This window comes from Ursus maritimus, unplaced genomic scaffold, assembly GCF_017311325.1.
Source record: "Ursus maritimus isolate PB19 unplaced genomic scaffold, ASM1731132v1 scaffold_34, whole genome shotgun sequence".
Classification (NCBI taxonomy): Eukaryota; Metazoa; Chordata; class Mammalia; order Carnivora; family Ursidae; genus Ursus; species Ursus maritimus.
The window spans coordinates 28,539,041-28,564,308 of NW_024426008.1; the positions used below are offsets into that span (position 1 = coordinate 28,539,041).

Here is a 25,268-nt window from a genome sequence, read left to right on the forward strand (position 1 = left end):
GGTCCCGCTGGGGGAGGGCGTGAGGGTCTCAGGTGCTGTTCTGGGAGGCTTCCGTGACACTTTTCTCCCCGTGTCAGACATCCAAGGTGACCCCCATCCGACTCTGCCCACTGGAAGCCCTGGGGGGGGGGTGTCTGAAAGGGACGGACCTTGGGGGTCCGTGACACCGCCACCCTCAGTTGCCAGCTGGGTCTCCAGGAAGGATCCATCAGAGGCAGCTCATCTGCAGACACGCTGCACGCAGCTCTGGGGAAGACAAGCCCACCTTCCTCCCTGGACGCCCAGTGCCAGGACCGTCAGACCCCAGGAGGTGGGCAGGCCCCTCGAGAAGCTGTGGGGGCCAAGGCTGGAGCTCCCCACGGCCTGGGCTCTGGCGCCTGACCCTGCCATGCCTGTGTGCACGCTGCCGTCCCCTGGGCAGGGGAGTGGAGGACAGGCACAGCTGCAAGTGGGACCCAAATGCCCCTCTGCCAGGGCTCTGGGGCATGGGGGCCCCTCTGGGTCTCTGCAATAAGACCAGACGTCCCAGGAGGACACGGCTCTGTCCCTGAGACCCGGAGAGTGCTGGGCCCTCACAACCTCGGGCAGCCACTGCTGCTCTCTGAGCCTCGGTTTCCCCATCTGTAAAATGAAGATTCTGGACCCCAAGTGCTCAGGGGCCGCAGGCAAAGAACAGCATCCCCAGGCCTTCGCCACAGCTGTTGGCAGATACCAAGCACCCGCTATGAGCCAGGCCCCATTGTGGGTGCCGCGTCCTGCCCTGGGAGCCTCTGTGCTAGATGGGGGGACAGAGGTTCGACAACAGGGCACATATCCACACACACAGTAGAGAGGCTGACGCACAGGTGCGTCCAGCAGGGTCTCAAAAAGACCCACGGGAAGTGGGAAGGGGGTGGGTCCAGTGCTGGGCCCGGGGGGCCTGGGTGTGGGGCGTGGGGGCAAAATGAGGCTGGATGTGGGCAGGGCGCTGTCTGACCCCCTAGTGCAAGAAATCCACAAGAGGCATGTGCACTGTGCCCGCCGCACAAACAGGTCATGAAGAGTGAAGGAATGATGGCCGGCCGAGCCCCTCACTCACTGTGTGACGTGGGGCGAATGTATTTCCCTCTCTGGGCCTGTTTCCTCATGGCTAAAACACCTCTGAGCGGTAATTCTTCTCAGTAAGTGGCTGGCTCCTTCCGCTTTCCAGGACTGCAGGGGATGCCGCCAGCGCCTCCTCTGGGCCTAGCGAAGTCACGCATTCTGACGGAGGGGTGGTCCGCAGCCCTCGGAACCCCTGACGGTAGCCTGGGCGATGAGCACCATGCAGGACCTCTGTGGAGGGGCCCCTGTGCACTCACCTCCCCCATTCCCGTCCCTTTGTCCTCTACTCTTCCTTCCGTGGAAACCCGCTCAGGCAGACCCCTTGCTCCCACCACGGTCCCTGAGCCTGGCATCAGGCTGCGCAGACTGGACATCGCAGACCGCATCCCATCCTCCCATCCGGCAAGCTTCAGGACCGGCCCCCGTCCCCGCCTACAGGGAATGGCCCCTCGTGCCCGCAGGGTGGGGGCTGCCGGGAGGGGAGGAGGAGGAGAAGCAGCAGCAGCGGGATGAGGAAGCAGGTGGAGAGGCTCAGAGCCTCTGCCCTGTGTGGGTGGGCAGGAGAGTGAGCCCCAGCCCTGGGCTCCAGGGCAGAACGTCGGGCTGGGAAGGAGCCCAGGCCCTGGGGACAGACGTGCCCACTGGGGCCTCACACTCTGTGGGAGTCATGTCTTGAACAGTTCAAAACTGCAGCCTCTGACTTGCCCATCACAGGGCTCTTCCTGGAGACCTGCTGGGGACCCACGGTCCTGTCTCCATCTGCACCCAGACCAACCCCATGGCAGTCAGCCAGGCCCGTTCACACTCCCAAGACCACCCCGCAGCCCCCACCTCTCAGAGCAACCCCAAAGGAGACACTGGGGAAACCCGGGGCCAGGCCCTGTGGCCCCCAGCCCACTCTGCGGGCCCCTCGTGGCCCTGCCCTAGGCCTGGGCGCTCTTCCTGCAGCACCTGCCCAGGAGGGTGGTCTCCCAGGGACCTCCCCTCCTCTGACCGCTCCTCCATACCCAGGCACCACTCCCCACACTGCAGGAAACGTGGCTCCACACAGAGGTGATTCCTTCCCGCACAGCCTCAAGGCCCAGTCCAAAACCGGCAGTGGAGGCATGCCTCCCAGTCCTGCTACAGCCACAGCCTGTGGGGCCCACAGCTGGCCCCGGGGCTCTCCCGTGGACTGCAGAGGACTCTGGGGGGCGGAGGCAGGGGCAGTACGCCCACCTCAGGGCTGCCCCGTGAGGGCAGGGCCCTGCCTGAGGTCACCATGGAAACCTGTGTGGGGGAACCCCTGGCTGCTGGGCAGGACAGAGCCCAGAGAACTCACTGGGGGGCTGGCCGGGAAGACCCCAGGTGGGCACCTGCTGTGGGGGGCCTAGTTTCACCCCTGACCCCAGCGGAGCGCCAGCATACCCAGTGGGTCAGTCCCAGCTGCCCCCTTGGTCTGGAATTCTGGGACCTGCGTGACCTCCTGTGACTCAGTTTCCTCAACTGTCAAGTGGGAACGTCCCAGACAGGGTGCCCCTGAGAAGAACCCACTAGACTTGAAGATGTAGTAGGCCTCAGTGAACGCAGAGAGCAGAGATCGGAGAAGGGACCGCACCAGGGAGAGGAGCCGGCTGGGCCTGGGCACATCACTGCCTCCCCCACCTGTAGGGGTAGGACCTGTTCCGCATAGGCCTAGCTGTGCCCTCACCCTCTCCACCGCCTGACCAGGGGCCGGCCCACTTTGGAGGCCCTGCCCTGAGGCTGTGCCCAATTGCTGGCTGCCAGCATTTATTTTCACAGACCAGCACTGCCTGCTGCTGGCCAGGGGAGACAGGCACAAATCTCGGTCCCCACGTGATGCAGAGGCAGGCTTCTGTTAGCCTCTGTGGAGTTTCTCAGGGAGGTCCCACGGGGATACCCCCGGCGACCACTGGCCCCACCAAACGGGGAGGCGGGCTGCGGGGTCAGGAACCGGTAAAGGGAGGTGGAGTCCGGGGCCAGTCACAGTTCAGCTCACGCGGTACAGACGGTGTGGGGCGGGGCGACGGGAAGGGAAAGCATGCCTGCAGACCTCCATCGGGGGTCCCCGGGCAACCCCAGGAGCTCCTTCTGCCTTCCGGAGCTGAGTGTCCTGCAACAGACAGTCCACCTGCACCCCCGCTCCAGGCCACGCTGCCGGGCCTCTTCATGGACACATGCTGGGTGTGTGGGCCTGTTTCCTCCACCTCAGGAAGGTCCCTCCAGGGTGAAGTGCCCCGTGGCTTGTCCGTCCCCAGCAGTCTGGGAGCCCTGCAAGCCAGTAACAGCCTCTGACACCACCTCCCAGGTGGGCACAGGCCCTGCTGGGGTGGCTGCAGGGCCAGGACACCTGGCTGAGGCTTAGCTCATGGGGCTGCCAGGCCTGAGTCCCCACAGGCAGCCATGCTCAGGGCCTCCAGCCACTGCTGCCGCAGGTCCGCTGACGGGGTACTCAGGTACAAGGACTGCTGGGCCTGCTGTAGCCGCCACACGTGCCTGGTGTCTGGCCTCTCCGTGGGGTCCAACACGCTCACCGTGCAACCAGAGAGGGGGATGGTGCGTGGCGGCCAGCCGTCCTGCAGCAAACGAGAGCTGGGTCAGCACCCCGGCCTCTGCAGTCCTGGCACCACGGAACAGTCTTTCCCATGGGAAGGCAGCAGAGGGGTGACTCTGAGCAGCCAGGGAAACCGAGGCCCGGGATCATAGGAACCAGAGCAGGGTTCGTCCCAGGCAGTGTGGCCCACCAGGCAGTGTGGCCCAGGCCCCTCTGGGCACTGTGGGCCTCGGACTCTGGGCTGTGAGAATCAGAGCACACCCCTAGCACAACTGGGGGGGGGCAGGTGGGGTACGCACCTGGCTTTCTCCCTGCCGGTGCAGCACCAGCTCCAGGGGGTCTGATGCCGGGATGGCGGCCCACACCTCGCTCCAGGCCGCACCGCTGTCCGACACCTGCAGGTAGCTGCAGACCAGGCTGGGCTGGGGGTCCACAGCCGCCGGCTTCTGGAGACACAAAGGGTGGGTCAGGGGCAGCCTCGCTGCACGTGTCACCCTCATCTCGGGGGGGAGGGCAGGCCTTGCCTCCTGGGAACATGCTGGATAAGGGCTTGGGCCAACCTGACCCACCCCAGGGTCACCACAAGGGCCGGGGGTATCGGGCTGGACTCCTCTAGGGGACTGAGACTATGAGTGGCGCCAGGCTAGAAATAAAGAAAAAACAGGGAAAAATGGAAGAGCCGGAACCAGGGTGTGGCTCACAGGGAAGGAGTGTGTGTATCTCCGTTGAACACAAGCCTGCACCACGAACACGTGTACCACGTGCACACACACACACACACACACACACACACACCTGTCCTCGCACGAGGGACGCCTACAGCTCTGAGCACGGGCTGCAGAGGCTGCCAGGGACACCGGCTCCCGTCGGGAGGTTCCCAGCGTCCGGCCTGCCTACCTCGGTGCTGTGCTTGGGCTCCTCGGGGGCCGCCTCGGAGCTGGGGCTCTCGGGCACCGCCTGCTGCGTCAAGAAACACTCTCGGCAGACGCGGCTCTGCCTGCCATTCTCAGCCTTGAACTCGGAGCACTTCCCACAGATGACCTGCAAGGCAGACGGCACCAGTGACCCTGCCTCCCAGGGACAGAAGACTGCCCGGGAAGGGGCTGGAGGGGCCGCAGGGCCAGGAGGGACACAGCATGTGGAGGGGAAGGGCTTCTCCTCAGGAGCCTGGTCAGAGGGCAGGGACCCCAACGCTGGCCCCGCTGGCCATCCGGGACTTGCCTCCTCCCCTGGAGGGTCCTGGAGCCTGTGTGCATGGAAGGAAGACTGGGAGGAGGCAGCAAGCACATGGGAAGATGCTCAACATCACTAATCATCAGGGAAATGCGAACCGAAGCCACAAAGAGGTATCAGATATCGCCTCACACCTGTCAGCATGGCTAGTACCCAAAACACAGACAACGAGCACTGGTGAGGATGTCGGCGGGACGTGGAGGAACCGACCCCTTGTGCGTTGTTTCTGTGAATGCAAGATGGGAGAGCTGCTGTGGAAAACAGGTATCCATTCCCAAAAACCCTGAAAATAGAGTTACCCTACGATTTAGCAATTTCCATGACTTCTACTGGATTTCTATTTCTATGGATGGTTGGATTAGTGAGTGGGTGGATGGATGATGACCCACCCATCCATCCACCATCTGTCCATCGTCTATTCACCACCATCCATCCATCATCGCATCCAGCCACTCACCATGCATCCACCCATCCATTCATCTATCCACTTACCTATCCACCCTCTGTCTGTATGTCCATCCATCCACCCGTCCGTCTGTCCGTCCATCCATCCACCCGTCCGTCCGTCCGTCCGTCCATCCATCCATCCACTACTCACACACCCATCCATCACCCACCTGTCCATTCATTTGAGGACTCATCCATCTACCCCTCCTTCCCCCAGTGGTCCAAGGTTTCATGCAAGGGCGTGACAATGCACACCACGCCCAGCACACTCGCTGGGGCCCCTGGAACACCAGTTCTAAGGAGCTCTGTGCTAAGACCCACCTGCTAACATACATTTCATTTTAATAACTTAACCGAGATACTTGAATCAACAACAGTCGTTTTACCAGGAATAACCTTCCCTTTCAATACTATCAACTTCAGAAGCCCATCCTCAAGAGAAAGGGTTTTGGGGGCCCTGTGAGGAGAAATGGAGATGGTGGCCACTTGGTGTGCCTCCTGCAGGTGGCCCCACATCTCACAGGCCCACCCAACCTTCAGCACCCTTGGAGCACCTGGATCCAAGCGGCAGGAGGGAGCCCCCCCACGACTGCACCCGCACCTCCCCGTCCCCACCGCCTGCTCACAGGGCAGGAGGTCACTCTCACCCCCTTCCTCCCAGGCACCCAGCGCTGAGCTCTGTGCTTCCAAACCTGGCACTTTCTCACCCACAACAGTGTTGGTCAGACACCGGAGCTGACCAGAGAAAGGAGATTAGCGTTGACGTCCGACGGGATGTCGCCTGTCTGCTCCGGGGCGCCAGCCCTAGCTCGTGCTAGAGGGGACGCCGTGCGGAGCTGTGCCCGCGCACACTCACCGCCCCACACAGCTTGCACCGGTGCTTCCTCTTGGTGATGGAGTTGAAGGTCTCACCACAGCTTGTGCAGCCCTGCTTCTCCTTGTCGCGCCTGGTCTTAGCGGACCCTCTCCTGGGCTCGAGCTACGGGAGGCAAGTGTGCAGGGGCAGCTCAGTGAGCACGCGGGCAGGGCTTGCACAGAGCAACACGCAGAAGGGAATGAAGCTGGGGCGTCGTCGCCTCAGCCCTGGCCCAGCCCTGCTCCCCAGGCTGCCCTGCGGTCACCATCACGCATGTGGAGGGTCTAAGTGGGTCTGGAACTCTGCCTGGACCGACCCGGCTGACATGGAGGCCAGTGACAACCTGGTGGGTCTGCAGAGACAGTGACCAAAGCCCACGCTGGGCAAACGGTCTGCCCCAGCGGCCCGGGCGGGGCGGGGGCGTCCATGCCCGGTGTGGCCCGCTCCGTGGCCCTGAGGCTCAGGGGCTGCCCTGGGCCCCCGTGAGCACTGGAGGGGTGGGTTGGGGCTATGCTCCCCTCCACCTCCGCCAGGCTGTCTGGTCCTCCCACCCAGGAGTTGACAAGGGGAACAACAGGAAGTCAGGAAACACAATGTGGTTTGTGTTCACAGAGCTTCAACAAGCTTTAGGACAAGTCACGACAACACCATCAATGCGTTTCAGGGAGCGGGGCCAGATCTGCGGGAACCTCAGACCCCTGCAGAGAGAGGGGTGGGCTGGGAGGGCGAGGGCAGGGCTCCACTTTCCTCCTTAATCTTTACAAACAAGCACTTGTTTCCCTCTTTGTCAAACAAAACTCTGATGAGGTCCCAGACGAAGGGAGCAGCCCCCTGCATGCCAGGAGGAGTCGAGGCCACAAGGAGGGACGAGGTTTGAAGCTGCCCCTGGCGCCGCTGAGGGAGAAGGACCCAACTGCAGAGCGGCCCACGGCAGAGGGCCGAATTTCTGCCACAAAGGGGATCAATGAGTGGAGAGACGAGACTGGGGGGAAGCAGGCCCAGAGGCTCCTACTGGCCTTTTGCAGCCAGGGTAACTTTCTAGCGGGTTGGTCACCAAGAATGTCTTGTCAAAGAGGAAGAAACACGGTAAACAAGTAGAAAGCAGACCTGACCCCTGCCCACTAGCTGCACCCAGCCGCACCAAGGACAGCAGTACGGGAGCTAGGTGGGGGGCCTGCGTGCCCTGCTCCCAGCCCCCTGCCCGTGACACCACTTGTGTCCAGGACCCCAGCACCACGGAGGTGAGGGCTTTCACATGAGCAGGGGGCAGGCGGGAGCAGGTACAGCACGAGGCTTCGGCGGGGGCTCAGCGGGGTCGCCAGCCGAGCCTCCGTTTCCCCATCAGGGGAGGAGTCGTACAAGGAGGGGGACAGCCCCCAGGCCCTGCCCTGCCCCTCATCAGCCATGAGACCACGGATGGTCTCCTCTCTGAGCCTCAGCATCCCCATCTGTACAGTGGGGTTAGCAACGGCTCCTGAAGCCCATCATAGCACGTGGATCCTGGCTGACTTAGCCAATTTTGCCTTATGTTCCCACTTCTCTCCACCCCACTCGGCACTCCTCTCCTGGAGACCGTCTCAGCACTGCTCAGGGCCAGACACAGGGGAGGGAGCCACCTGGGGCCTGGGCGCAGGGAAGGAGAGACGAGGGGAACATGGCCATCCCCGAGGTCTGCCATGGCCCAGCAGCCCCCCACCCTACCCTCCACCACCCCTCAGGGTGGCCCCACAGTCCCTGTCTTCCGGGTGAGGACGCCAAGGGCCCGGAGGTGGGAGTGGTCGACAGCAGGGTGGCTGGGCCCAAGGGCAGAGCCACGAATCACTGATGCCAGGAGGCCATGGGGGCATCCTGGGGGAACAGAGGCAGGACAAGGGCCGGAGGAGAGGGCTGGCCCATGAGGGTTGGAGGCGGCGGCTGCGGTGGGGCTGGGGTATGAGGCCAAGATCAGCATCGCACAGGCCAGCGGGACAGAGGGCAGCTTCTGCAGCTTCTGCTGTGCAGGGCGGCTCGGGGTGTGGGCTGAGGGACAGCCCCGCACCAGCTCCCCCGGTGCTGTGGACCATAGCCCAGCGTGCCCACTTGGGATGCTGCTCCAGCCCGGGCCGTGCAAGCTCCCAACACACAGGTCAGGAGCCCACCTGCACAGCGTGGGCCCGGTCTTCCTGGCTCCTCACACTCCCTTTCTGGATGGGTCATCAGACGTACACAGGAGAGGGGTGCTCAGGGGTGCTCTGTCTGGGTGTTGGAACATCGACAGCCTGGGCCGCGTCCTCAGGCAGGTAGAACCGTGGCATCTGCGGGTCTACACCCAAAGCACCCAGCCAACACGGGCGCAGGAGAGGCCTCTGCCCAGGGCGGGGGGCTCTGATTCACTCGGGTGATTTCGGTTCCACAGCACAGACGTAGGAAGAACATTCAGGTAAGAATCATGCCCCAAAGGTGGCTTGAAACCAGGCTCTGACGGCACCTCCCAGTTGCCCCTAGGTCCTGCAGGCTGTGGACACAAGCCCTGCCCAGCCCCTCTGCTCCTTCTGGGCAGCTCTGTCTGGAGCCCCAGAGGGTGGGCTCACGGTGGAAGGGCAGCGCTACCTTTGTGCCCCCTCAGGTGGTGGCCAGGTGGTGGGGGCAGGGCCTGGCTCGGCACCTTGGAGGGGTGCACGTGTCCCCCCACAGGTCTGAGCCCTGGGAAGCAATCCATGAGAGCTACACGAGTTCTGCAGAGCACAGAAGGCTTCAGCCACCTTGCAAAACTTCCTGGCCTGGGCCGAGCTCCTCTTAGGAAAGGGGTGCTTGCGGAACCGTGTGTCTGAGGACACCAGGGCTCAGGGAACGACACCAGCAGACACGTGGGAGGCTACCTTCCTCTCTAAGTGTGCTAACAAAAAGCTTAAATCTGCAGCCAGCAAGAATCACTCTTTTGGGGTCAGAATGAAAACTCATTTTGGAGCACCTTCCACAAATGCACACCGAGCAGGTCACGGTCAAGCCCTTATGGCCAGACCTTCGCCCACAGTGAGCTGCCTCAGGTCTACCAACATCTCCGCTCATAGCACACAAGGGGAGAAAAGCACCGGGCCACTGTCTGTTACTGTGTTTGTGTGTTGTGGGTTCTGGGCAGGTGCAAAGGCCCTGGGGCAGGGTGGAGAGAGAGAAGGGCGGGCCAGGAGGGTGAGGAAGCACCTCAGGGGGTTCATGGGCTGTAACAAGACCATCCCTCCCCCACTGCCCATGCCGCTTCCATGCTGCTTGCCTCAATGACACTACTGGGGACCACATTCTGTAGCCAGCGCCAAGAGGGAGCTTCACTGCCTGAAAAAGGGGGTTCCTCCTGTCCTTTGGCCCCTACACCCATCATGTCCCCCAAATGCTCCATCCTTCCCTGGGGCCCAAAGCTTCTCAAGGTATTCCCAACAGCCGGTAGCCCAAGGACACGGGTTGGGGGCCCAGGTTCTGCTCTTGTAAGGAGTGGGGCACTGCAGCATCTGGGTGCTCCTGTCCCGGGCCTCCCAGCATGGGCCAAGGTGGGAGACGAACGTATGCTTACTAAAAATTCAGCTCATGCCAAACCCTGCTCCCTGTGGCAAAGGAGATGATGGCCGCCCCTGGAAAACCACTTCTGGTGCCCCCTCCCCAACGCAGGGTTTGGAGCAGAGACCAGGCCTGTCCATCAAGCCTCTCTCTAAAGTGGGGCCGCCCAGCACAACGACCAACCCACAAGGCCTGCACCACCTCACCGGGGGAGCTCTGGGCCTCAGTATGGAATTCAGGAGACTCATTAGCAGTTCTAGGCTGTCCGAGGGGCAGCACCAGCCAGGGGATGGGGCCTGGGAGGTGAGAGTGTGGGAGAGGAAGGGAGAGGCTGGCAGGTTGGAGTGAATGGGGGACTCAGGAGCAAACCCCTGTCTAGGGCTCAGGCTGGGGCTCGGGCAGACAGCCCCAGTGTGGGCCTCCAGCCCTTCCCCACCAACTTGTCCAGGAGCGTCACCTGGCAGCTTGCAGGAGCCACACTCCCCTGGTGTCTCGGGGCACAACTGTCAGCAGGCCTCACGACCAGTGGGCCAGGGGTCAGTAACCAAGCTCCCCTGTACTGGACGCTCATGATGGGCCAGGCACACACACTCACCCTCCTAACGAATCCCCCACACAACTGACAAAGAGGAGGGGCTCCAGCACATCCACGGCCTGCCCCTGGTGGGGGGGACAGGACACAGGCTGCTCACCCCCCCCCCCACCTGCACTGGCCCAGGTGGAGAGAAGGTGAGCAGGCGTGGATGGGGGGTCTGGGGCACCACTGCCTTCCTGGGCCTGTAGGAAGGACCTCCCTCCATCCTCATGGGCCCAAGAGATGGGTCAGACACCGCCTCTGAGAAGCCTTCCCTGAGAGTGCCCCTGCCTGTCCTCCCGACCCCCAGGACCAGGGGGATGACCTTTCCTCTCCAGATGGCTGAGCTGCCTAAGGATCAGGTACCACCTTGAGTCATTTTAACCATGTACTTTCCACACGAGGTAAAGAACACAGCTGTGTGACGTCCACCCAACTGACCTAACAGATGCGTGGGTCCCAGCAGATGCCCCCAGCCCCCTCCCAACCGGGCCGGAGCCTATCACTGTGGGCACTCAGGGTACATGGGGGTGGCTCACCCCAGACCTCACCCCGGAGGGCTCCCTGGTCTGACCTCACCCTCTGCCGCCTGCCCCTGCTGAAGCTGGGGGATCACTCACCCCTGCAGTACCCCCTCCTCCACCGGCTGCCACCGCAGGCTCCTCGGAGCTGGCGCTCACCACCTGGAGGGAACAGAAACAGCCAGCATGAGGGGGCGTCCCGGGCCACACATGGGCATCCAGTGCAGCACTGACCGCCGACAGCACCTCCAGCCCTCCGTCTGACCGCAGAGTCAAGAGAAAGGCCATCGGGGCCTGTGTTTGCTAGAAGTCTGGGGACGTGCTCCTCCCTGGCACAGTGTGGGACACCCCCGGAGGCCTGCAGCCCCCCCGCCCCCAGCGACATCGTGCCAGCCTCAGGAAGCGGTCCTGGGTTCTAGCTCCATCCTCAGGCCTTTTAGGGAGGGGGAAGCCTGCTCCTCGGGCACCACTTTGACCACAGAAATGGTTCTGAGTCCACGACGCCTCTGTTCAAAGCAGCCTGGGAGGGATGCAAAGTTCTCTTCTAAGAGATGTTCAGAAAGCAAAAAAATAGAGTAGATCTGATGCAAACATTAAGGGGTCGATAAGGCCGTGGGGAGGGCCAGCCAGGCCTGGCGCTGGGGCCATGAGGCTCTGGGCCGGGCTAGGCTGGGCATACCTGGTTTTAAGAGTGCCTCTGGTGGGAGGTGGGAGTGAGGAACCCTTACTCTGGAGGCATGAGCGGTTGTACCCACAGGAGAGGACTGCAGCCCGGGGGCCCCCCAATGGGCAGCTGCAGCTGACTCCCCACTCCCCGGCCCTGGGCAGGGACCTGCCTCCTGGCTCCCCTTGGCCCCCGGGGTGGCTCTGTATGGGGACAAGTGAGCTGCCCCTGCTGATAAGATCACAGCCCCACCTTACAAGCAGCTTCATGCAGGTCCATTCCTCCTGCCTTCACCTTGTGAGGCTTGGCCCCCCATGTTGGTGCTCAGCAAAGGACAGGCAGTGAGCTCTGCCCACCTCCCAGCTCCTGGTCCTTGACACAGGGAGAGTGCAGGGACCAGCTTCCCTCTGAGATGCCAGCCCTTCCACAAGGGAGCTGGAGCATATCCCCTCCAGGTCTCTCCCTCGCCCCTAGGGTGCTGGTGCTCACAGGGGAATCTGGAGCGAGGGAGGGGTCCTCCTCGTGACCAAAGGAACCACTGAAAGCCTTGAAGGTCTGGCTGTTCTGCTTGTGCCTCTCGATGGTGGCCTCGATGACCTGAGACAAAAACCACAGAGAACAAGGGCCCTCAGCAAGCTCGTCCTGGAAGGTAGGGATTGTGCAACTCTGTCCCCATCTGGGTTCCCAAATGTCCCCAACCGACCGGACACAGGTCCAGGCCCAACCCACATGCGGCTGGGTGCAATGCCAGTGTTCCAGGCTGCCGTGGATGCTTCCCGGACACACTACGTGGATTTTTGGACACGGCTCCGTTTCCTGCATTGGCATGTGCCCCTCATGTCTGTTTGAATTTCCTTTTTCTCTCGTTGCCCAGGTTTCTATTCTATGAATTCAGGAAGTCACGGGGCCTTCCCAGTTAGCGCTGTGTCAGGCTCCTTGCCTCAGCCTCTGCTCTGACCTTTCCCCTCGCAGGCTATGGTCTCTGTCCCCTGTAGCTGGTCCCAAGTCTGCTCTGGCTGCCCCAGGACACTGACCATGTCCCTGCCTGGCTGCTTCTGGAAGCATAGGCCCCACTCTCTAAGTCCAACTGCTCGTCCCATGGAACCCGCCGCTCCTGCTGGCTGGCAGTGGGGAGAGGGTGATGGTCCCCTTGGGCCCCCCAGACAGCACAGATCCACCCCCGGGGTGAGGGCCCTCCCTGCTTGCCCGGCTCCAGCCCTTGGCGTTGGCTTATTTACTGCGGTGCGAAACAACTGAACGGATTAAAAGGCTGGTGGCGTCTGAAGGTACTTAGTGAGGGTACTTCATCACTTCCAGACAGACAGACGGGTGAGCAATGCCTGGAGAGTCACAGGGCCGCTCCATCCCTTGCTCCAGCATGAAATGTCCACACTGCACAGGAATTTGGTCATCTGAATACTTTACAATTCTAGGAGCCTCACCTGAATCCATTCTTTTTTCTCCTCTTCCGTCCTATAATAACAAACACGGTATCTTATTAACCCGATCTTAAACACTTCATTAACCCCCAGGCTCCTCTCAGTCCTGGGGCACATGCCTGAGCTGCTCACAGCCTCCAAGGGCAGCTCAAGGCCTGGAAGACCATCCTTGAGTGCGCTGGTACACTGGGCAGGTGTGTGTCCAGGTGTGGTCAGGTGGTCAGATGTGGCTAGACAGGGTCATGTATAGTCAGGTGTGGTCAGGGGTGGTCTGCAGACCCCTCTGCGGTGGATGCAAATCAACACCTCACCGCCCTGGACCACAACAAGTCATTACAAAGATCTCACATTGCTGGTGGAAATGAGAGGCTCTCCCACACACTCCCCCAGTGAGAGCACAAGCCTGGCACCAATCGCGGGGGGGTGGGGTGACAATGGCCCCTAAAACCTAGAGCAGATGTGCTACCCTTTGACCGACGGTTCTACTTCAGGAAACATCCCGGCAGACGGAAGGACGAATACGCACAAAATGCGGGTAAGGACGCTGCTTGCAGCACCTTTTGCCACAGCAACCCGGAAGGAGCCTGGGTGCCTGGTCGGTGATTGTGATGGAGAATTACGCTGCTTCCGGAAACGGGGCTCAGATATGGGATGATTTCTAGCAAATTAAGTGAAAAAAGCAAGAAAAAGAATGGACTATATGGTAAACAGCTGTGTGTAATTCTAAAACTCGGGACATGTTTGTGTACGCAGAAGTTCGGGAAGGACACCTCAGAGGTGGGTAAGAATGTCTGCTGGTCGGGGGAAGAGGAAGGCAGAGGCTCAATTTTCATCAACTTCCCTTTAGAACTGTTCTGTTTTAAAATACAAATAATGAGTAAAATGAACCAAAAACAGCACACCATGAGGTTATCCTGTTTAGAAAAGGAAGCCTCAGCTAAAACGTCAGGTCGCAGCAGATGCTGGGACAGCCATCGTACCGAGTCTGCAGCTCCAGGGACCGTTTCCTTCCCATTATGATGAACGTGTGTGCTGCGTTTGGCTTGATGATATCCTGCACCTAGACGCACAGGGGCCAAGAACAAAACAAACAACCGGGCGCTTAGCGGGCCCTGAGCGGCAGCCTCGTGCTCTCAGACACGGTCTTCCTTGAGGAGGGGGCACAGGTGACCCAAAGGGCGGGACACCGGGGAGGCTGGTCCATGAAGGAGGGCTAGGACCTCTCATCCCCTGCGCTTGGAACGGTGCCGGCCAAACCCTCCCACGTTCAGGACGTCCTGGCAAGTCGGCCACCAGCCCCAGAGTAGGGGAAGCTCTGCCACCGTGGCGGCACCTGAAGGCCTCTGAGAGGGAAACGGGAGTCTTAAAAGGGCCACGAGGCTCTGTACCACTCTGCAGGGGTCTCTGATCCACCAGCCACCCCTCATCCCTGACACCCCACCCCAAGACACTTGGCTGGATGTGGCCCTCAGGCCCCCCACTGTCAGCACCACAGCCGGGCCATAGGGAGATGTGGGCCCACCCAGAATCTGGGATCGGGCCTCATAGCAGGAATTTCCCAAATGCCCCAAAGTCGAGAGCGTCTGTGTTGACACGTCTAGTTACCCATCCACCACCGATTTCTTACATAAAAACACCCACGAGAATGATTTCTTCTAACAACGAGAAAAAACGTTTTCTTCCGTAGCTTTTACTTGTAATGCTGTTTGTTAAGCTGAGGCTCAAGGAATTTCGAAGTAAGAAGTAATTTTTCTTGTATCACTAAGGCAAACCTTCACATTTTAAAACAGTTTAAGTACTTGACTTAGTACTTGTGGAGTGGTGGTTAAGTGAAAGCCCTCCCACAGGACAGGGGGCAGATTGCAGCTCCTGTGGCCCCTGTGCTGGAGACAGGGAGAGGCTCAGGAGACAAGGGACGGCAAGGACAACACGTCGTCCGGACCCTGGGCCTGCAGAACCTCATCTGGACCCCAAGACAGCTCAGGAGAGGAGAGAGCAGCGACCAGGGGACCAGGGATGAGGCAGGGAGGGCCCCCTGTCCACTTTCACCCCAAGCTTCGCTTTCGGGTCTGTAAATAGGGCTCTGAGCACCAACCTCACAGGGAAAGAGGCTGGCCCGGACTCTGGTGCTGTCCTTCGTCCTGCAGGCACAGGGCAGAAGCGCCCGGGCACGGAGGCCAAGTAGAGGGACGGGGTCCTGCTCAACCACGCACAATGCCAGGCCGAGTGGCCCTCAGAAATGCTCGGGCCACAGGTGGGTCACAGAGCCAAAGATCGAAAAGTGGGTGGCAGACCAAGGGCACAGGGGTGACCCTCCAGCAGCCAGAGCTCAGCGTCCCCACCCTGTCGCGTGCCCTGCCAGGGGAGCATGTGAGAGGGAAGGGCTCACCCACCTGGAGGCCCGAAATGTCCATCTTCTCCCGGACACTGAACTTCTGGCCCATGAGCCGCAGTTTGGGCACACAGTAAAGGATCATGCTATTGAACTGCAATCGGGACAAGTGCAGGGTGAGGGGTGCCTGGCACCCCCGCAAAGGACGCCCCACAGAGAGGAGGCCAGGCGTGGCTCTGGGGCAGGGCTGGGCAGGGCGTGCTGCATGATGAAGGGGTGTGGCTGGCAAGCCTGGGCGTGGCTCCGTGGTGAAGGAATGGGGCGAGGGCCGGGGCGTGGCTCTGGTGAAGGGCGTGGCAGGCAGGGTAGGGCGGAGCTCTGCGGTGGGGGCGTGGCGAGCAGGGCCGGGGCGGGGCTCTGGCAGCGAGGGGAGGGGCCCTGGGGCGGGGCCTGACCAGGAAGAGGTGGCGGTCCTGCGCAGTGCCGTTCTTGGCCGACAGCTTCTGGATGGGGCCCTCCTTGATCAGCTCGTTGGCGGGGTTGACGATGTCCTCCTCCCCGCCCAGTCGCTCGTACACCTCCAGGAGCTTGTGCATTTTCTCCTATGAGAGACACAGGGCTCAGGCCCGCGGCGGCCGAGGTGGGGACCGGGGGTGAGGGGAGCCCCCGCCTGCAAGCGTGGCCCGGAATCGGAACCAGGACGAGCTCACGGCCTGCTGACAGTGGGATGGGCGGGAAAACGCGGGGTGACGCTCAGGCTGGGCACTGAAGCATGGACCCAGGTTCGCCCGCAGAGAACGGCTACCACCACTGCTGCGGGCCAGGCTGTGCCCACACACAACGTGGGCATCAGCTCGTTTAATTCCAGCACCGACTCGGGAGGTAGGGGCCGTTTTATTCCCAATTTACTGACCAGGAAACTGAGGCATGGACAAGTCCAGTGAGCTGCTGGAGGTGTTTCTGCTAGAGAACCAGGACGGCCCTTCTTATGGTCAGAGGAGGTATTTCAGGTGCTGGGGCTCTCGCCCTGGACCATCATCCCTGCCTGTGGTGAGCTTGCCTGGTTTCCTGTTCCACACTCAGACCATGCGGCCCAGCGCCCTCATGACCAGACCTCTGCAAGTCTGCAGGTCCTCTCCCTCTGGCCTCAAGACCGACTGGGTGGTCAGTGGCCAACCAAGGCCCCTGGGTGTGATAGGAAAGGGGTGGTAGCCTGTGGACCCAGCTCTGAGCCCAGAGGCCATGGGCCCTGACCGGTCGCTGCCAGCACACGGGGCTGCAGCTGGGACCCAAGGAACGAATGCTGCCAAAGGCAGAGCTGGGCCTGCAGTCACATCATCTCAGGGACACAGACCCTGGACCGGCCATGCCACAGCAGCTGCTTCCCTCACACCTGGCCAATCTCAGCCTACATAGCCTGGAAGCAGGCTGGTTTGGCTAGCCCTTCTGGTCTCTGGTCCAGACGTGCGTGTGGGGGTGAAAGGGGAGTGAGCATGGAGAGTGAGCAGAAGCAGGCAGGGCAGGGCCGAAGGGCCTTGTGTGTCCTGGGGGGCCAGGTGTGCACCTAGCCTGAACTGGGGGGCATGCACCCGCCGTGTACTGGGGGACCGGGTGTACATGTAGGACAGCTGGTGCGCATCCTGGAGGCAGTAACAGGTCAGAGGATTCAGAATAGAGAGCGACAAACAGGTGCCCATAGAAAGCTCTGAGCTGGAGAAGTATGGATCAGAAACTGGGCAGACTGCAGTTGGGAAGGCTCGGAGAAGTCTGGGCAGTGGTCCAGGCTGACGGGGGTGGGGACCGGTGGGAGTGTGCAGGGGCTCCCATGAGCACACACTGATCATTCCCTAAGGCCATGTCCTGGGGTCAGACCCAGACCCCACGCCAGAGCCCCCCACCCATCACACCTGGTGGGCAGAGGCCTCACCAGACCAGGAGAGAGAAACGCTACAGGTGTGCTACAGGTGGGGAAGGAGTCCACCCTGGGGGGAAGCCTCAGGCCTCGTCCACACCCCTCAGAGATGGGAACCCACAAAGGCTTCCCCAAACATCCACAAGCTGGCTCCATGTGAGCTCGTGACCAGAGAGTCCGAGAAGCAGTTCTTTCGCCTCCATCAGATTTAGTCGTGGGGAGGTGGAAAGGGAAATTCGACGGAAAGGACTCAGAGCGAACTGTGACCTCTTTGGGTTGCAGTGGATACCCCACCGTGGGCCTGATGTCAGGCTGGTCTGTCCCAGGGGCCCCAGAGCAAACCTGGGGACAGGCAGCTAAGGAGGACATGGGACTGGACCGCACGCAGCAATGGCTGTGCTGAAGCAAGCTGTTGCCTTTCGTTTCTCACGATGGAGAGACATGGGGTCAAACAAATATTTCACTTTTTTTTTTTCCTCTCAAAAAACAGTGCCCATTTGAAAATAAACAGGTCTCAGGGGCGCCTGGGTGGCACAGCGGTTAAGCGTCTGCCTTCGGCTCAGGGCGTGATCCCAGCGTTGCGGGTTTGAGCCCCACATCAGGCTCCTCCGCTATGAGCCTGCTTCTTCCTCTCCCACTCCCCCTGCTTGTGTTCCCTCTCTCGCTGGCTGTCTCTATCTCTGTCGAATAAATAAATAAAATCTTTAAAAAAAAAAAAAGAAAATAAACAGGTCTCAGGACTGGGAGACACCAGGACTGGGTGGGGACTGTAGTGACCTAGAGAACGAATGAGAGCACAGGCTGTGGGGTGGAGCTTACCGGGTTTCCCAGTAAAGCCAGGAGTTTGGATTCTCCTGTGAACAGCCCTGATCTGTAATTCTGGGCGAGAACTTCGAAATTCTGCCGAGGCACTGTGCAGGCCACACAAGGGACAGGGCCACTGGGTCACCACAGGGCGTGACCTCCAGGAGAGCTCCCCAATCCACAGACCCCAGACTTGGGAGGTGTTACATCAGCAGGGGGATGCCATCTCCTCCACCTCTGAGCTGTGTCTGGAGGTGGGGCCCTCGGAAGGTGAAGTTTAGATGAGGTGGTGACCTTGGGGGTGGGGGCCCCACGACAGGGTTGCAGCCCTGACGGGACACCAGAGAGCATGCTCTGCCTGCCGCGTGCAGACACACGAGGAGGCTGCAGCCCGCAAGCCAGAAACGGAAGCTGCGGGCACCTAGCTGCGAGATGTGCTGTGGCATGAGCCGTCTGCGGGATTCTGGTACAGCCGCCGGAGCTGGCTGAGACGGAGCCACAGAGCTAGTAACGGGCAGGCCTGTCTACCTCATGACGGAGACCCTGTCCACGGGCAGTGTGCCTGCTGTGCGGCCCTCGGGCATCGTCCAGGAGCCCCACGCTCACCATTTTCCGAATGGCAGCATTGGAGTGGTTGGCAGCAGTGGAGATGAGTTCCAAGGACCCTGCAGGATGAAGAGGCGAGTCAGGCTGTGGGGTGCCTGCTGGCCTCACGGGGGCCGCCCTGCTCCCACCCTTCCCTGTGGGTGTCCGGGGCTGCTCAGGAGGTCTGGCCCCGGCAGGGGTGGGGCCTTGCAGACTCCATTTGGTAAGGGGGTCTGCTGGGGCTGGCACCCTACTCCCCATGCTGTCCCCCTCCCCAGGCCCACAAGGCCTTTCTTGGGGCCTGAGCTCTGCCAGCATCTAGCAGCCCCCTCCCCAGAACCAGGGCCCACCCCTAACACGGAAGTGGGGGTGGGGCGGTTTTCCCCTCGCAATTACTTCCCGAGATGTGCTTCGCGACACCTGGCGATCTGCTGCGTTCTGTCCCTGTCCCTGCCTCTTATCTCTCCTCTCTTTCTGTGGGTTTCTATCAGGGGCCCCAGCTCCCACTGCCCAGGAGCCCTGTGCCCTGGTGGCTGCTGGGCTCACTTTCCGCATCCTTCCGGTCGGGGGCGTCTCCTGGAAGCCTCTTCAGATAGTCCTTGAGCAGCAGCTCATAGCGCGGGACCCTCTGCACGGGCTCCAGCATGTGGTGCTGCAGCGTCAGGTTCCCGCACACCTCCTGCTTCTGTGGGGGAGACAGGCAGCATGGGGCACCTGCAGACACAGGTGTGGATGCCCCCCCCCGCCACCCCGTTTCTGGCCTCCATGGCGCCGGCACCCTGCTGACTGCAGACCACATTACAGCAGGGTAAAGCAAGGCTTGGACAGACTGAACAATGGAGCAAGGACCCAGACCCCCGCACTGGTTTCTATACGTGTCCTCACGGGAGAAAACCAGTCCTTGCACGATGACTGTCCCCTTCCCTCATGGGTAATCCCCCCCCCACGTTCACGCACTCTCTCACTTGCTCGGGTGCTGGAGGCTGGGCCTCTTCCCTCCCTGGACATCAGGAGCTCCCCACACAGGGGGACCTGCGGCCCTGCCTAGAAGCTGCTCTGACTGTGGCTGGGTGCTCTGATATAAGTGTGACCCTGAGCGCAGGGGTGGAGGCTCAGGACTTGTGTCCCACCCTCCCCAGCACTGCTCACGGGTTCCCCACCCTTTGGCGGCTACTGCGCCACCTCCGTGCTGTCCCACTGGGGCCCCTGCCCTAGCTGCCTGCCTCCTCTTCCTGCAGATGCCCTGGCACGTGTTCCTTGGTTGAGACCCTCCTGCCTTCCCCCTGCACCTGCTGGTGGGGGGGTACGCTGTCCCCCTGCTTCTCCTCGCCTGCCACCCGCACCACTCAGGGCCCACCACAGAACAACTTCCAGCTCGAAAGAGCTCCAAGAGCCCTCGATACAACAGGGCCAGAGAAGGGCCAGTGTGCAGCTATCACGAAGGGGAGAGTTATCAGGGGTGACCAGGAACCAGAAGTTCACGAAATTCCAAAGTATCTCCCTGTGAGAAACTTCCTAAGACCACGGGGGGTACACCGTGGGGAGCACATGCTTCCTGGGAGAGAAAACCACAGAGCACCTCGTGCCCTAGCAGGAGCGCACAACCCCCACACCTGCACTGCCTACACCTCCAGCCTCCCGGCGTCCGGGCCAGTGGTGCTGCCAGACCCTGCAGATGCAGGCAGTGCGAGCTCCCAGTTCCTTCTGGTCACCCAGGGCTGTGGGTCGGCCACAGGCACAGTCTGGGAGGCTGGAGGGGTGATCCGTGAGCACAGCCAGGGCGGCCCAGACCAGGGGTGAGGGTGCTGGGGGGAGGAAGGACTTGGGATCGGAACTGTCCTCTCTGGGCAGGGATGGGGTGCTGAGGGACGTGGGGGCATTTAGGACTCCATACTAGGAAATCATGGGTGACCCGATGGCCGCAGGATCTGGGGAAAATGTAGAAAGCTACAGAGGAATGTGTGCACGTGTGTGTGTGTGTGTGTGTGTGTGTGTGTGTGCACAGACCGTGTGATGTTCAACCATGGTGCTCAGGGTACACAGGATGTTGGGACAAACGGCTAACCATTCACAAAAAGAAAAATGAATTATTACCTCATACCACAATCCATCTGGAAACTATTCTGGAATAGCAATTCTAAGTTTTTCAAAGGAAGCCGTAACGTTAGAAGAAAACGTTATCTAGATACGGGATAGGAAATGCATAAGCATTACTTCGAAAATCTTTTAATGCATTATATTATTTAAAAACTGGTGAATGTGGGACACCTGGGTGGCCCAGTAGGTTAAGCCTCCGCCTTTCGCTCAGGTCATGGCCCCAGGCTTCGAGTCCCACATCAGGCTCCTTGCTCAGCGAGGAGCGTGCTTTTCCTTCTGCTGCCGCTCCCAGCTCATGTGTGCACATGTGTGTATGCATGTGCTCTCTCTCTGACAACAAATCTTGAAAAAAAAAAAAAAAGCCTTCACTTTAAAAAAAAATCTGGTGAATGTGGCTACCTAAAAACCAAAAATTCTGGGGCACCTGGGTGGCTCAGTCATTGAGCGTCTGCCTTTGGCTCAGGGCGTGATCCCACAGTCCTGGGATCGAGCCCCACATCAGGCTCCTCCGCTGGGAGCCTGCTTCTTCCTCTCCCACTCCCCCTGCTTGGGTTCCCTCTCTCACTGGTTGTCTAATAAATAAATAAAAATCTTTAAAAAAAAAAACCAAAAATTTTGGTTGGCAAACAACATCATAAATAAAATTATAAATTAAAAGATCAATGGAGAAAATAACTTGTAAGATATAAGACAGATCACAGAAGATGTATTTAATGTATAAAAGCTAGCAAATTCATAAGAAAAAAAAACTAAAGAGATGAGAAGGGACTGTTTGCTGGAAGAGAGAAAAAAAGAAGGAGGATGAGCAGGTCTCCAGAGGCCTGCCCAGCAGGGGGGGGGCGGGCCTCAGAGGGAGGCAGGAGTCGCAGTTGCGTTGGGATCCAGAGTCCACCCAACAACAGTGAGGACACAGATCACACACCCTCTCAGAGGCACGTCCCCTCCGTGAAATGACAGGGATTTGTGTCCCGGAATGATTCAGCAGAGCTGGACACGTGCTACTGCTCCGGTGAATTTTCCCGTGCTCAGGCATGACCCCAGCGTGTGCCGTGCAGCCGGCCTGGCCGCCCTACCTGGATGCCCTGGACGATGTCTTTGAACACTGGCGAGCGCTGGGTCCAGGTGCTCACCAGCTCAACGGCCCGGTCAAAGTTCTTGACGTACTCTCCGTACATCTTGAGGAACGGGGCCAGCTTCTGCAGGATGTCCCCGAGTCGGGGGTTCATGTCCCTTTGTGGGGAAGAGAGATCATCAGAGAAACAGCTTGGGCCAGGGCAGAATCCATGGGGCAACGGCCCAACTCCAGCAGTGTGTGATGGTGGGCAAACCGGTCACCCTCTCTGACCCTTACTTTCCTCCCCTGTATCGTAAAGGGGGGAAACCACGTGTTACACGGAGGTAAACGAGAGGATCGCATGGGCCTTTCAACCATGCGGACACAGGACCTCTGCGTCAGGCCAGGGGTGCCAGTGGTGCTGCGACTGCTCAAATGACAGGCTGCTCATCAAAGAGAATCCCTGAGGCCCCATGTTACCCCTTAGAGGAGCCAACTTCAGCAACAACGGGACAAGCAGACGCTGGCAACGTCACAGGAAAGCAGCAGGTTAGTATTGATATTGGCGCCAACAGGGATTTGAAAATAAACTTCAAGAAGCATAAAATATACCAATGGTCTTTGACCTTTGAACCATGGCTCTAAGGGGAAGTGACCGTTTGACATCATCAAAAAGCAAGCAAGCGTGTGCACAGAGCCATGTGCAGTGGCATCACGGGAACGTGATCTAGCAGACGACCCCGTAAGGCGGGCTGCCTGTGAAGGTGGGCGGGCGAGCCTTCTTCCCAGGTTCCTTCCCGGCAGTCTGTGCACACGGAGTCTCTCTTGGGCCTCGCGGAGAAAACCCATTTTTAACAACTGTGGACAGAAGGTCAGTCAGGCCCTGGACTTTTATCCGATGGCCTTGGGGACACAGTGCAAGGAAGGAACCAGGGCCTGCGAGACTGGCCCCCACGTGCCTGCCTGTCTCTCAGGCACACAAATCCCGGACTGAGACACCACCGGCCGCGAGAATCCCACACAGCTGCCCTGACGGAGTCACGGGGACCCCGTCCACCCCCCTTGCCGGGAGCCAGGAGCCACACTCACCACTCCTGTGTGATCCGGGTCTGCAGCTCGGGGAGGAGGAAGTGCCCGTGGAAGCGATAGATGGAGGAGATGTTGGAGAAGATGCCCGTGGTGACCTCTGAAGGGATGCCTGCTTCCGTCAGCCGGGTGCAGAAAACCTGGGGGTGCACAGGCCCACAGAATGGGCGCTGAGGGGGCGGCTACAGCTGCCTTCGCTGGGGGGAGAGGGGAGGGAGGGGCTCCATGGCCTCCTGTTTCCTTAATGAACCTCCGCTTCATCAAACTGGCTCAGACCTATGGTTTTAAAGCAAGCTCAGTCATGGCTAAGGACTACGGCTGAGGCCTCTGCTGATGGGGACAGGCTGTCCTGCCTCCGCCCACCCCTCACGGGAACTGGAGGGTCCTGATTTCCTTTCTCCGCTCTGTGAGCTACAAACAGAAGCAGTACCTGGCAGAACTCTGGGTGTCCACCAGACATTTACTTCCTGTGCTCATAAACCCCAGGCTGCTACGGGGACAGGGAGAGTGTATTCACGCAGCAAGATTTCCAGAGGCCATTTACATGCTCAGATAATGCAACTGCCAGGAAGAACCGTCCCCCCACCCTCATGTGACGGGACAGGACCTTCACCCCAGAGCCCCAGGCTCAGACAGCAAAAAGGAGGAGTTGCTGGAGGAGACTCACAGTGGCCTAAGTCTTAGTGTGAAGGCACTCATACTCCAGCTGGAAGGCCTAGCCAGTGCTAAGAGACAGGGACCTTGCCTCTGAAACTGGCAGCGCACAAAGGTGGGACCCCACCCTGGGGGCTACCTGGTCCAGCAGGTGCAACCGCTGCACGTAGGTCTCCTCCGTGTGCAGGAGCTCCTGAGCGATGTGGAGTAGCTTCTGGGGCTCAGAGCACTGCAGAGAGAGGAACCACAGCTCCCTGGGGAGGCGGGGTCTGACACCAGGGGCCACCAAGGGGCCTGGGGGCCAGAAGAGGCCACTAGCACTGGGGCAGGGGCCTCAGTTCTCAGAGATGGACTTTTCAGGGAGGTTTCTGGGGAAGGCACAGCAGCTTCTGCCAACCCCCCCAAAAAGCTTTTGCAACCCAGAGACAACTCTGTCCTCCTTGACCACAGAGCAGCTACAGCAGCCACATCAAAATATTTTGTGGCCTGTCAGCAAGACGGCAGACTAGAAAGCTACAGGCCCTCCTTTCCCCAGAGACATGGCACCAACAACATATGGACCAGAATCCCTTTGTGAGAACTCCAGAGAAGAGCTGAGAAGCTACCGCCCCCGCGTCACGGTAAAACCAAGAAGAGATTCCAGCAAATGGGGAAACCCAGCAGCATCTGGCACGGCCCTTTTGTGTCCCTCCCCAGGCAGCATAATGGGGCCCATGTGGAATGTAGTCCCTATGCTGGAGGTCCCCACTCAGGATGGAAATGAGGTGGTGAGCCATGCATCCAGAGCTCTGGCTTGTCTGGGGGCCGCCCAAGGGACTGCTGGCTTCTGTCTGCCCAACTGGGAGCCCCACCAGGACCCGCACCAGAGTTTGAAAGCCCTGGAAACCGAGGCCAGCCGTGCGCGAGAGCTGACGCTCTGCAGGTGTGATTTAGAACAGAAGGCTCTGACTTTAAGGTGTTTTATGTGATTTCAATGGCAACCACAAAGAAAATATCTATAGAATATCCATAAAAGGAAACGAGAAGGGAATCAAAACATACTACTACAAAAATTCAATGAAAAATAAGTCAGGCTCTAAGAAAGGGACAAAAAAGCCACAAGACATGTGAAAAACAACTATCAAAATGGCAACCATCCCTCCCTGTCAGTAATTACTTTAAATGTAAATGGATTAAACTCCCTAATTGAAAGACATGGATTGGCTGAATGGATTTTAAAAACAGCATCCAACTACATTCTGTCCACAAGACACTCACTTTAGATGTAAGGACACGCAAAGGCTGGAAGTGGAAGATTAGGAAAGATCTGCCGTGCAAATGGAGACCAAAACAGAGCAGGAGCCAGTGCTCTGATACCAGACAAAACAGACTTCAAAGAAGAGACTGTTCCCAGACACGAAGATGAACATCGTATGATGATAAAAGGACCAACGCTGCAAGTAGATAGAACAATTAAAAATATTTATGCACCAGGGGCACCTGGCAGGCTCCGTCAGAAGAGTGTGGGACTCTTGATCTCGGGGTTGTGAGTTTGAGCCCCATGTTGAGTGTAGAGAGGACTTTAATAAAAAACTTTAAAAAATTTAAACAAATATTTATGCACCAAACCTCATAAGGCCTAAACATATGAAGCAAACTTTGATAGAATTGAAGGGGGAAACAGCAACACAATAATAGTAGGAGACTTCAGCACTGCGTTTTCAACATTGGACAGGACACGTGGACAGAATATCAGTAAGGAAACAGAGGGTGTGAACAGACACACAGACACCGATTCCTCCACCCAACAACGGAAGAAGGCACGTTCTTCTTAAGTGCACATGGAACATTCTCCAGGACGGTCTA

At 59.5% G+C, this 25,268-nt stretch overlaps 1 protein-coding gene across 2 annotated transcripts in view; it reads right to left on the minus strand.

The window, feature by feature from the left end:
* Window positions 1–2,840: 2,840 nt before the first annotated feature.
* Window positions 2,841–25,268, minus strand: part of FGD3 (FYVE, RhoGEF and PH domain containing 3) — a 35,464-nt gene continuing 13,036 nt past the window's right edge. For both annotated transcript variants that reach the window (XM_040620372.1, XM_040620373.1), the window contains exons 4-18: window positions 23,563–23,652; window positions 22,773–22,909; window positions 21,703–21,859; window positions 19,079–19,217; window positions 18,554–18,612; window positions 15,687–15,833; window positions 15,293–15,385; window positions 13,880–13,959; window positions 12,903–12,933; window positions 11,950–12,057; window positions 10,896–10,958; window positions 6,174–6,296; window positions 4,535–4,678; window positions 3,937–4,083; window positions 2,841–3,659 (exon numbers count right to left, since the gene is read on the minus strand). In XM_040620372.1, coding sequence (XP_040476306.1) covers window positions 3,450–3,659; window positions 3,937–4,083; window positions 4,535–4,678; window positions 6,174–6,296; window positions 10,896–10,958; window positions 11,950–12,057; window positions 12,903–12,933; window positions 13,880–13,959; window positions 15,293–15,385; window positions 15,687–15,833; window positions 18,554–18,612; window positions 19,079–19,217; window positions 21,703–21,859; window positions 22,773–22,909; window positions 23,563–23,652 — 1,728 coding nt within the window. In that variant the 3' untranslated portion in view covers window positions 2,841–3,449. The remainder of the gene's footprint in view (window positions 3,660–3,936; window positions 4,084–4,534; window positions 4,679–6,173; window positions 6,297–10,895; window positions 10,959–11,949; window positions 12,058–12,902; window positions 12,934–13,879; window positions 13,960–15,292; window positions 15,386–15,686; window positions 15,834–18,553; window positions 18,613–19,078; window positions 19,218–21,702; window positions 21,860–22,772; window positions 22,910–23,562; window positions 23,653–25,268) is intronic.